This window comes from Phyllobates terribilis, unplaced genomic scaffold (assembly GCF_046119375.1).
Source record: "Phyllobates terribilis strain yellow unplaced genomic scaffold, ASM4611937v1 Scaffold_283__1_contigs__length_2490627, whole genome shotgun sequence".
Lineage (NCBI taxonomy): Eukaryota > Metazoa > Chordata > Amphibia > Anura > Dendrobatidae > Phyllobates > Phyllobates terribilis.
Window position 1 is genome coordinate 1,592,290 of NW_027363043.1, and position 13,311 is coordinate 1,605,600.

The 13,311-nt window shown below is 45.0% G+C and overlaps 1 protein-coding gene across 1 annotated transcript in view; it reads right to left on the reverse strand.

The window, feature by feature from the left end:
- Positions 1-2,513: 2,513 nt before the first annotated feature.
- Positions 2,514-13,311, reverse strand: part of LOC141220355 (securin-like) — a 42,875-nt gene continuing 32,077 nt past the window's right edge. The window contains exons 3-6 of the mRNA XM_073666282.1: positions 6,562-6,731; positions 6,000-6,075; positions 3,844-4,002; positions 2,514-2,587 (exon numbers count right to left, since the gene is read on the reverse strand). Coding sequence (XP_073522383.1) covers positions 2,514-2,587; positions 3,844-4,002; positions 6,000-6,075; positions 6,562-6,731 — 479 coding nt within the window. The remainder of the gene's footprint in view (positions 2,588-3,843; positions 4,003-5,999; positions 6,076-6,561; positions 6,732-13,311) is intronic.

Below are 13,311 nucleotides of genomic sequence, written 5' to 3' on the forward strand. Positions count from 1 at the left end.
AGGTGGGACCATCGGGTCTCCTGCCCTGTACCTCGGTGGACTGTCAGCTTCCTAAGCTTGCTGCTACCTCCTCTCTGTGGCAGCCCGCCAAAAGTGGGAAGCCACTAGTGAGGTAGCTGGCCCTGGAAGTCCCGAAGTTGCAGCTGATCTATTCTGGGCGGGCCAGCGGCCGGGTGAGACTGTGCAATGTTGTGGCATCTTGGGTGTTTGCTGGGACTGTTCTATATGTTTGGTGGTTCAATAAAGTATTGCCACACTGTTTTACCCTCACCCTGCGTTGTCTGAATAGTGTTATGCCCATGGAAGACTCAAGGTCTTCACAGCATTTAGGGGGTTAAAGTGCGGAGAGCGGTGCAGGCACTGCTCCTGGCACAGAGTGCCAGCTGTCAGAATCAGCTGACACCTGGCGGCTATCACACCCGCACAACCTGTGTGCGATCGCCATGTCGTAATACCTCCCTGGTCAATAAAGCCAAGGGCACAGGAATGTATTACCATGTCAGAAAGGGGTTAAAGGCAGGGAACTTTACCTGTGATTAAAATATACTGCAAGAGAGGAAGGTGTTAAATGTGTATTCATCTACATTTCTCAGAGATCACCTTTAACAATGCTCAAGCACAATTAGCTTGTAGTGAAGTGCAGTCATCGTTCTAAATTAGAGATATACAGTGCTGGCCAAAAGTATTGGCACCCCTGCAATTCTGTCAGATAATACTCAGTTTCTTCCTGAAAATGATTGCAATCACAAATTCTTTGTTCTTATTATCTTCATTTAATTTGCTTGCAAGGAAAAAACACAAAAGAGAATGAAGCAAAAATCAAATCATTGATCATTTCACACAAAACTCCAACAATGGGCCGGACAAAAGTATTGGCACCCTCAGCCTAATACTTGGTTGCACAACCTTTAGCCAAAATAACGGTGAACAACCGCTTCCGGTAACCATCAATGAGTTTCTTACAATGCTCTGCTGGAATTGTAGACCATTCTTCTTTGGCAAACTGCTCCAGGTCCCTGATATTTGAAGGGTGCCTTCTCCAAACTGCCATTTTGAGATCTCTCCACAGGTGTTCTATGGGATTTAGGTCTGGACTCATTGCTGGCCACCTTAGAAGTCTCCAGTGCTTTCTCTCAAACCATTTTATAGTGCTTTTGGAAGTGTGTTTTGGGTCATTGTCCTGCTGGAAGACCCATGACCTCTGAGGGAGACCCAGCTTTCTCACACTGGGCCCTACATTATGCTGCAAAATTTGTTGGTAGTCTTCAGACTTCATAATGCCATGCACACGGTCAAGCAGTCCAGTGCCAGAGGCAGCAAAGCAACCCCAAAACATCAGGGAACCTCTGCCATGTTTGACTGCAGGGACCGTGTTCTTTTCTTTGAATGCCTCTTTTTTTTCCTGTACACTCTATGTTGATGCTTTTTCCCAAAAGCTCTACTTTTGTCTCATCTGACCACAGAACATTCTTCCAAAACGTTTTAGGCTTTCTCAGGTAAGTTTTGGCAAACTCCAGCCTGGCTTTTTTATGTCTCGAGGTAAGAAGTGGGGTCTTCCTGGGTATCCTACCATACAGTTCCTTTTCATTCAGACGTCGATGGATAGTACGGGTTGACACTGTTGTATCCTTGGACTGCAGGGCAGCTTGAACTTGTTTGGATGTTAGTCGAGGTTCTTTATCCATCATCCGCACAATCTTGCGTTGTAATCTCTCGTCAATTTTTCTTTTCCGTCCACATCTAGGGAGGTTAGCCACAGTGCCATGGGCTTTAAACTTCTTGATGACACTGCGCACGGAAGACACAGGAACATTCAGGTCTTTGGAGATGGACTTGTAGCCTTGAGATTGCTCATGCTTCCTCGCAATTTGGTTTCTCAAGTCCTCAGACAGTTCTTTGGTCTTCTTTCTTTTCTCCATGCTCAATGTGGTACACACAAGGACACAGGACAGAGGTTGAGTCAACTTTAATCCATGTTAACTGGCTGCAAGTGTGATTTAGTTATTGCCAACACCTGTTAGGTGCCACAGGTAAGTTACAGGTGCTGTTAATTACACGAAGTAGAGAAGCATCACATGATTTTTCAAAGGGTGCCAATACTTTTGTCCACCCCTTTTTTAGGTTTGGTGTGGAATTATATCCAATTTGGCTTTAGGACAATTCTTTTTGTGTTTTTTTCATTGAAGACAAATTAAATGAAGAGAATAATACCAAAGAATTTGTGATTGCAATCATTTTCAGGAAGAAACTGAGTATTATCTGACAGAATTGCAGGGGTGCCAATACTTTTGGCCAGCACTGTATACACGGCTCCGGAAAAGCTACATTCCTCCAACACATGGTGAATTTACACTTTAGCAGAAGTAGAGTAGAAATTCCCAACTGTAATGCCATCCTTCAATATATGTAACAAGCAATACATTCATTAAAACATTTTTTTTTATTATTTAAGAACAAGCGCACTAACAAAATGGAGGACAAATAAATAAGTGACGTTTCACTGTTTAAACTGTTCAGTCAGTCAGGGGCATCTCCACAGCGATCTCTTCCAGCATGGCAAGGAAAGATGGAAGACTGTCAGCAGCATCTGGAATACAAAGTTATTTTGACTAGTGTAGAAAACCTATTTGACCTGCTATATAGCAATTCAGTGGTGTCCAATGACCCACATTAAGCATATAACGGCAGTTAAAGATCCGGTGCCCCCACCGTTCTAGGAGGTATACTTAATGAGTACCCCTGGATGTGACCCCATCAGGTATTCTCCCATCACCTCTAGCTTCAAGCGCCCTCTAACCGGCAGTATCATTTTCTCTCAAGCTTCCCACCCATCTACACATCCAGATCTGCTGTTCTTTGCAGGGTTCTTCACAAGTCACCATCTGGAGACCTGCTCTTTATGGCTGTTCACTAGACCTGATGTAAATGCACCCAGCTGTAAGGCACACGGGGGGTCTGAGCCCCAGAATGCGGACCCCTGCTGTAGGGACTGAGGCTAGTGACACTGGATAACAGTTATATGGGGAGAGTGAGGAGAACAAGGAAGCTAATGGTCAAGTCACTCAAAACCCAGCCCACAAGTCTAGACATGGATGAGGATTGTAGCCTGTTACCAACATGGCCGAGATTACTACTTAAATGGAATCTGCCATCAGGATTTTGGGACATAATCTGAGCGACCGATTCCAGCGGTGTGACACTTATCGGACTGCTTAGTGTAGTGCTGATAAATATCAATAATTATCAGTAGGAGACCACCACTAGAGGACTAGTAAACCTGCTGCCATGTAGTCCTACAGAGCTCATCCTCATCACTGATTAGCAGCTTTGACCATGGGTACAATTAATGGTGGGGTTACACAGAGCTCAGCATTCAGAGAACTGCTAGACAGAGAAAAGTGATGTCGCTTGCTGTCATTTTTAAGACCACAGGAATCAGGGTCTCTGCTACCCCATCTGAGTGCAGCACAATGTAGGGGCAATCACCTGGTGACAATTTTAACCCCATCAGCTGTACTCCTTCCCCTGCTGCTAGTTATAGGCTGCAGCAGTGACAGTGCAGGGGAAAGGGAGCGAGCTGTAAACCCTGCATGGCAAAACAACGGGGCTCTGATTCATCCAGACTGGTGTTATTAAAGTATTTGCACCATAATTCTGGCGTCATATCTAACTGCTGGCAGTCACTGTTTTCACCAAATGGTTTTAGGCTTTTACAGTGCTTGGTATGAAGGTGTCAGAACTGCAGTCACCCGTATTGATGACAGTACCATGATGTGTAGTGATCTCTGCAGAGTAAGGCTGGCTTTCACCATCTTATCTGCCATTTCAATTATAATCACCTACCTGACACCCAACTAAGTGCAGGGATGTCCATGAGGGCCGGCTCTAGGCTTAGTAGAGACGCAAACCTTTTAGCATCATTCACATTAGCTATAAGACCGACACCAGCCAGGGAGAGGTGACTCAGTTTATGTTCTTCTGGGACATCAAAGGTCTCAAAATCTACAAGGCAAAAAATATATAATATAGTTTTAGCATAGGTTGATCTTTGGAAAAGGAATAAGCAACTGGCTGCTCAAAGATACCCAGCAATCTTGCTGCAAGTCCACTCATATCTTATGGTTTAAAAGGGCTTTAATGTGGTGCTTAAGATTAGGAGGCATTCCTAGATTGTAGTAAGATACGGCACTAAAATCTCTGTAAATACTACACCAACATGTGTGCTAGTTAGAAATTCACACATTCACCAGACATGTGGACAGGACAGTTTGGAAGAAATTACAAAAAACCAATCAAGAACCGAATATAGAAAATGTATGCATAAATAGGAAAAAACCTTTAATGAATACACGGTTAGGTAAGAGAGTGACACTAGAGACCGGCGCTCACACCAATGTACATACAATAGTTAAAATACAAAAATATAGAATAGATCTCACAGACACAGGGCAAAGTGTGTGGTATGGAATCCAATATATAATGTATCAGAGCAAAGATTATAGATCTAACCATGCAATAGCTCTGTCCAAGAGTAATTGAATAAATCTACTATATGACAAGATAAGAGTGCTTGTGCATAATCCAAATAGGGATTCCCAACACTTGGGTGGGCTCCACACAAGTCTCTGGACCACACAGGTACTAATGCTTTATTCACTACCGACCTTGATATGCACTAAGCACCTTTACATACTTCCTGTGTTGGGAATCCCTATTTGGTCTATGCACAAGAACTCTTATATTGTCATAGAGTAGATTTATTCAATTACTCTTGGACAGAGCTATTGCATGGTTAGATCTATAATCTTTGCTCTGATACATTATATATTGGATTCCATACCACACACTTTGCCCTGTGTCTGTGAGATCTAGTCTATATTTTTGTATTTTAACTATTGTATGTACACTGGTGTGAGCGCCTGTCTCTATGGTGTCACTCTAAAAAACCTTTAATGAATACACGGTTAAGTAGATTTCCTATTTATGCAGAATTTGACTATTTTGTTCGGTTGTTTTTGATTGGTTCTTTGGCATTCCTAGTTTACCTTTGGGCTCAATGCACCAAAATGGGTCATCTAGCATCAATGAGCTTGAACCACCTTCACTGCACACGTCAGTGTTGTGCCCTCCTCTCCCCACCCCCAAATAGCTGCAGAGTCCCACCTGTATAGTGGAGCCCAAGACCACACTCTGGATCTCTGGCACTCCTGATGTCACGTGCAGGGGCCCCAGGAGCCTCCGAACACCACACTGACATCTGTCTGCTCTCCTCCACAACTGAGCAGCAGCAGAAGCCCAGCTAACAGACATTGCTGTCACTGCAAACACTCATTGGATTAACTGACACGATGTCAGCGAGTTTCTGAAGATCCGGATACTGCAGCCATGAGATCTGTGGCTGCATTAGGCAGATGGGACATTGCAGCTAATAGAGAGTAAGAGTGTAACAGAGATGGCCCTAAACTGCATTTAAAGGGAATCTGTCACCAGGTTTATTGCCACCTGATGTGAGAGCAGCACAACGTGGGGACAAAGATCCCCAATTCCAGAGACGTGTTGCTTTCTGGGCTGACTGCTGTAGTATTGATAAGTGATCCTCCCCCAGCAGGAGACTGCCACCAGAGGACTAGTAAAGCTGCTGCCATGAAGTCCAACCCTGTCCCCACAACGGATGGATAGCTCTGTACACTGTGCATAGGCAGAAAGCTACTAATCAGTGGTGTGGGTGGGGTTATACAGAGCCCAGCATTCAGAGCATTTGTAGATCTGCAGCAGACACAGTTACTCTAAACTGCACCAAGTGACCCATCACTGTAATCAGGGTCTCTGCCCCTAAATCATGCTGCTCTCAGATGGGGCAGCAAAATCCTGGTGACAAATTCACTAACCCCATCCAGCTTGAGGTGCAAATATTAGAATTGATTCTGATGCTCAAAATTAAATGTAAAGGCAAGTGGCTAATGGCAGGCAATAGGTACAGCAAGGTGTGGAAGAGTTACCTGCAGGATTGTAGGGAACAAACTTCTCAATGTCGGGGTACTGCTGCTCGTCTGTCTTATCAGAAGTGTCAGAAACCTAGTGGGGAACGGGAACCAGGTCACAAGCTTCATTTATCCAGTATTTACCATTAGGTTCTCCATATATGATCTGAAAAGGAGTCAGCCAAGCCCTTGTGGCCTAGCTGTGGCCTGGCCATACACTGTTTGGCTAGCAGCCATCTCTCCCAACATACAGATGAGCTCTCATGTGTTCTGTGGGGAGGAGGGTAATCTGCTGCCTCTAAGCAATGTGTGCCTAGAGAACAAGGAGCGGGTATTTGAACTGAACATTTGTTAGGGCAGCCAGGAGACCCCCATACACGTTACACAGCTAGATTAGCCAGATATTAGCCCACTTTAATCCAACAGATAATAATGGGACCTGTAATAGTAGAAAATGCCATGTGATCTTCTTGCAGAGGTTCCTGTGGCATTTTAGGATTATGTAGATACAAGTCTGTACATCAGTACAGGGCAGAACACAAGAGCGGTGTATGATCAGAGCTGCGGTAGTACATTATACCTGTATAACAGCTGGCGCAGGCTTTGGCACTTTCCGGTCTCCTTTCAGAGGCTGCCCGTTCTTCTGGGTCATTACTTGCTTGTTGATATTTCCTAGAGCTTTTCTTGATGTTTTCCCACATGATACAGAACCGTGCACTTTGTCCTGGTAGGTTTTCACAAGCGACTTTCCTTTTTTAAAATAAAAATCAGATACCTTTTATTAAAAGGACTTTTTTAACATTGCACATAAACATTGAGGCATCACCCAACTGGCAATGCCCTTCAAAACCCACCCGTTCCCCCTCCCCCCGCCCATTACACCCCCAAAAACCATATGGCAAAGACAAATTTAATTACAGACGGCATATTATCATATAGCTTATCTAACTGTTAAAGCATTGATAATTTGATCCATGGATACAGAGCATAATATCTAATAGTCAGTGATTAGTTAAGTAGAACCTGAGAGACCACAACATTTCAGACTCAATTGATATTTAAAATGGACATAATATGATAACCATGAAACGTGCTCCATCTACCCCAGATTTGATCAAATTTCCGTATAGCCTTCCACTTTTTGTACACTCCCTCTTCTAATCTTAATAAAAGACGCAATCTATCCAAGAATTCCTGGAACCTGAGAGGGATCCAACCAATGTGCAGCTATAAGCTTTCTGATCTGATATAGAGTCCTCTTAACGGCTATTATTTCATCCTCGTCACATCCTATTATTTCTACATGGCCCAACACACACTTTAGGATATAAGGGTAGATTACACTCAAACACATTATTAATGTACTACACACACATTCCAGAATACCGCGACCCTCCTACACGTCCACATCATATGCATAAGATCTGCTCCTTCCTCTCCACATTTTGGACACACACTGTCATTCCTTGCTCCAATGCGCTGTAGAAATTTGGGAGTTCTATATACCCTATGCAATAAGTACAACTGTGAGAGTCTATGTGCCGCACATGTAGATAGTATCGGAACACTCCCCACCACATCTTCCCATTCTTCCGAGGTTATAGTACCAATGTCATGCTCCCACCTCTCCTTAACATTTAAGGGTCTGTCCCACTGAAATTGCTGCATAAGTATCCCGTAGATTCTGGAAATCAATCCCTTCCCACCTCTATGGCATAATAATGTGTTAAACAGTAGATGATGTTGGATTTTACTCTGCATATGTCGCAGCTGTACAAACCATGCATGCCTTATTTGGAGATAAAAGTAGAAACTAGTTTGTGGAATACAGTATTCTTCTTTCAGCTGATGGAACGATTTAAATATTTCCCCCTCTAATATTTGTGCCACATTAGTTATTCCCAATTTTTCCCATATTCCGAATCCTTTCAATTTCTGGATCTCTGGAAGGCCCGCATTATGCCACAATGGGGTAAAACCCTCTATTCCCAACAACAGTTTGATTTTCTGCCACGTTTTCCCCATAAGTGCTAGGGTCGGAAGATGCCGCCTAGCATCCCACCCCGAGATTCCCGTTTCTAGAAAGGAGGTAATTGGCAAATTGTGTTTGAGTAGACGTATCAGTTTATCTAGGTTCCCCTGAATTAACCAGAGTTGTTGAGTCTGAGAGGCTAGAAAATATATCCATGGATTAGGTGCGGCTAGTCCCCCCTGATCTTTGGGCCTTTGAAGTGTATCCAACCCCTTTTTTTCCAGATCAATTCCCGAAATAGTACTTGAAATTTATAAAATTTTCTCATGGGGACCCAGACAGGTGAATTATGAAGGATATATAATAATTGGGGCATTAACACCATTTTAATGAAGTTAGTTCGACCTACTACTGATAGGGGGAGTTTGCTCCAAGTATTGGCCTTTTGTTGAAATCTGGTAAGCAGTTCAAGTAAGTTTAAAGGAATGTAATCTCCGATAGATGTGGTCACTCTAACTCCGAGATATTTAAATTCTCGCACAATCTTCAATCAAGTATTCCCTGCCCTAGTATTCAGAGACAAACCATCCACCGGCATAAGAACTGATTTATCCCAATCAATCCGTAGGCCAGAATGATCTCCAAACTCCCTTATTAAATTCATAGCCGTCGTCAGAGATTGCTCCGTGTCGCCCAAAAACAACAGAAGGTCGTTGGCATATAGGGCCACCCGCTCCTCCAGTGTTTTATAGCGGAACCCCTGTATTTCGCTGCTGGAGCAAAGCTTAACAGCCAACGGCTCCATAGCCAGGGCGAACAGTAAGGGAGACAACGGGCAGCCCTGACGCGTGCCTCTGCCCATTTCAATGCTACCAGAAAGATTGCCATTAATTCGAATCTGAGCTACCGGATTGTTATACAGAAGCCGCGACCATGCCCGAAATCCAGTACCAAACCCCATCTTTCTCAAAACAGCCCATAAATACTCCCATTCGACACGATCAAAAGCCTTAGCGGCGTCAAGTGATAGCACTGCCCTACCACCCGCATTTTGTGACTGCATTTGCAGATTAAGAATTAATTGCCGTCGACTTGGCCAGTATAAACCCAGTCTGGCCTTCTGCAACCAAATGTGTGATAACCGCCACCAGTCTGGTAGCCAAGACCTTAGCTAAAATTTTTACATCTACCGAGAGTAAGGATATTGGCCTATATGATTCAGGGTTTAATGCATCCTTTCCAGGTTTTGTCAAAAGAACTATGCTAGCCTCCCTCATTGAAGTCGGCAAAGCCCCCCCCCTCCCTCGCCCCCTTAAGCCCTTCCAGTAACCTGGGAAGCAAAACCCCCCCAGCTTCCTTATAAATTTCCGCGAGGATCCCATCAGTACCAGGGGCCTTGTTATTTTGAAAATCTTTTAAAGCTTCCTGCATCTCCTCCAGAGTAATTGGTGCATCTAGTTGCTCTCTCTGGCCATCTGTCAGACATGGTATTTGCATATCATGAAGATAGAGATCTATGTCCCTTTGCGCCTTAGTCAGTTTGGAGGAGTATAATTGTCTGTAAAACTTCCATTGAATCAGTAGTTACCGCACCCTTAGTATCCCTGATAGGTGCAATCATAGGAGCCCCAGTCTGGGCCTTGGCTATGGTGGCCAGCAAGTGCCCTGTACTCTCTCCCTCCACATAAAATTGCTGTTTAAGAAAGAACCGTTTATGCTCCGCTTGTTTCAATATATGATCATTTAGTGTAGCCTGTGCCCGTGTCCAGTGTTCCCTATCCTCTATGCTTGGGGACCCAACATACCTCTGTTCCAATATGTCTACTTCCCTCCGCAGCTCCTGAAGACGGGCCCTGTTTTTGGATTTGATCATGGAAATTTCCTTAATCAGGATCCCCCGTAAAAATGCCTTCATGGCTTCCCATACCGTATTTAAAGGGGCAGAGCCTATGTTGTCTTTAAAGAAACGATCCAATTTACCTGCTAAGTCCATCTGTTCCCCAAATACATCCAGCCAGTAGGGGTTAAACCTCCACAGTGCCCTTCTGTTTATGGTGCCAGGATCGACCCCCAAAACAACCAATAATGGTGAATGATCAGATAACAATCTCGTGCAGTATTCTACTTTAGTAACGAGAGGGACTAGATGACTATTTCCCAGAGCCAGGTCAATTCTGGACAGAGGAATAGGATGGCGAGTAACACGAATACTGCTTAACATTTGGGAATCGAGCCCGCCACACATCTACCAAGCTAATTTCCTGCAAGACCCTTGCCAACGACGTCTCTTGATGAGCCCCTCCCCCCATATTACCCCTATACTTATCAAGCTCAGCGTGTAGGTACATATTAAAATCACTGATGACTAACAGGGGTATGGTAGCAAATTCCGTTATCCACGGGAATAGCTGGCGCACAGTCTGTATAGAGAAAGGTGGAGGAACATACAGAGCAATTAGACAAGTTCTAAGCCCAGCCACTCTGCACACTAGACATACATACCTTCCCTCCCTGTCACAAATACTTCCTTCACATTCAAAGGGTAAATTCGGATGAATCAATCTACTAACCCCCCTAGAATAAGTACTATGTGTAGAATGATAGGCCGGCCCCCTCCAAAACTTGCTCAGTGCCGCAGCGGCCCCCGTATCGCAATCCGTCTCCTGTAAATCTTTAGTTGTGATCTCCCATACCTCTAATATTCCAGGATACTACATTAACCTGCTTAACCATATTTTAACGATTGAAAATGAACTGTCACATGCCCCCCTCTGTACCCACTCCTGCGTCTGACCATCAACATTATAACATTGTACTAATACACAGTCTGTATTAATCAAAGTAGATTTTGTTCTTTTACCGCCATCACTCCCTCATTTAACATCCCCCCATTAATTAAATGAATACCAACAGCCGTAACATGAAGAGCCGGATATTTAGCCTCATGCAATCTAACACGCCTTAGCACACGAGGCGCCGTGGCATAAGGTGCATCACAGACTCCCCCATTTTTCCCCCACACAGCGACTTTCCTTTAGGGAAATCTAGATCATGTGAGGACGGTTCCTGAGCCAACCATGTGGACCATCAATGGGCATGAAAGTGTAAGATTGCCAACACCAAAGCTGCAGAGGCAAAAGTCTTCCAATATACAAGGAACAGAATTATGCCCACCTGGATGTCAGGTGTACTAGTAATCCCAGCACCCAGCCCTCATGCCCAAAAGGACTACGTCATTTCTGCACTAAAAGGATTTCACGCAACAAAACCCCACTGGAGTGGCACTTTAACCCCTTACCAACATGATTTGCAGTTACATCATATGCCAGATGTGACTTCACGCCTGGAAGATGATGGCTGTGATATTTAGCCATCATCTGCCTTTAATAGCCACATGTAGGCCAGAGCTCCACCTGTTAGAGATGGACAGCAGCATTACCAGCGAACTGAGAAGGGAGTCATGCCATGTGCCCATCTGTGCCCCTGTAACACGATCATGGGATGCCATCACTGCCAGGAAGGAGTCTGCTGAAAAGACCCATGCCTGTCATGACAGATCTGTGAATGCTGGCTATATACTGCAGTATTGCTGTACATAACACAAGAAATCAGATGATTGCATGTTCAAGTCCCCTAAGGGGACAAAAAAGAAAAAGTAGAATCTGAACATTCAAATCACCCCTGCCCCTCTATGACCCATTTTAAAATAAAACATATGGGCGTTACTTCTGTAAAAGTCCAATCAAAATATAAAAATAATTTACCTGATCAGTGAACGACATAAAAACAAAAACCCTCATATGGCTGTACTGACAGAAAAATAAAGTTACTGCTCTTAGAAGAGTAAGAAAAATGCAGAGACGGGAAATAACATGGTCAGGAAGGGGTTAAATTCTGCCACTTCTATAGAAAATTGAACCCATTTCGCTGACTGCCTTCAATGGCAGCCAAATAAGACAGAGGGTTAGAGGAACACCGACCTTATATTGTAGAGATCAGGGGTGGTCTTGTAGACTTCTAGGATGCTTAAGAAGTGGACATTCCCTTTAAGCTACATTGTGCAGACAAAGCCATGGCAGTGTAGAAGGCCGACAAGATCTCAGTGGAAAGGCTGCAGGTTTGCGTCTGCATTAGGCAAGTTATAGAGGTAGAAGTGTTGGGACCTTGTTGCTGTGCAGGTAGAATCTGGAGCCTCGGCACCGTCCTGCGTAGCCCATACTACAGGGAGGAGGAGCAGCGCCATGTGTAGTAATCTGAGCAGGATAGTCAGTGTTCAGCCAGCACTGATGGAGACTGACACCCCAACTCATTACCCAATACATGACAGGCTTAAAGACCCTCTCCCATCAGAGCTTATCCTCTTAGTATATTGTAATCAGATTATACAGCACTGCACTTACAGCTGCTCATTATACCTTTCTACTGGGCTAATTATTCTCTTTTCTCTGCTCTATGTAGAATTAGGAAGACTCTTCCCTGCAAAAATCATTCCCCTCCTGACCAAGCTGCTCTCATCCCCCTGCCAGGGACTTTTGCAGTGACTTATGACTCATACAAGGAAAACTGACCTCCTGTTTCTACATACAGCTTATAAATATTATCAAAAATGTCCAATCACATTGTAAATATAACGACATCCAAAAATGGGTGTGTGGCAATGGACACATGGACAGTGTAGAGCAGGGGTCCTCAAACTACGGCCCGCGGGCCACATGCGGCCCGCGGAGGACTTTTATCCGGCCCGCCGGGCTATGGGCGGAGGAGAGGAGAGCGGTGCCATTGCCCGCCCTTCCGCCCGCTTGCTCAGGGCCCCGGCAGGCGGATACTTACCTCTTCCCGTGCCTCCGCAGATCTGCTGTCTTCCTGCTGTGCGCTTCCTGTGACGTCTCAGGTCAGAGGGTGCGGTGACGTCTTTACACCGCGCCCTCCCGAGTGCTGTCACAGGGAGCGCAGAGCGGGACGCCGCCGCCGCGACGCTGGAGTCCAGACCAGACCAGAGCAGCGGCAGCAGGTGAGGAGGAGTGAGGTGAGTATTGGATTTTTTTTTTTTTTTATGTATGGAGGCATAGGTCATTATATGGGGGGTGACATCCTGCATGGGGTATGATATGGGGGGTGACATCCTGCATGGGGCATTATATGGGGGGGTGACATCCTGCATGGGGAATGATATGGGGGGTGACATCCTGCATGGGGCATTATATGGGGGGGTGACATCCTGCATGGGGCATTATATGGGGGGGACATCCTGCATGGGGCATTATATGGGGGTAAAGGGACATCCTGCATGGGGCATAATATGGGGGGGGGGTGACATGCTGCATGGGGCATTATATGGGGGGTGACATGCTGCATGGG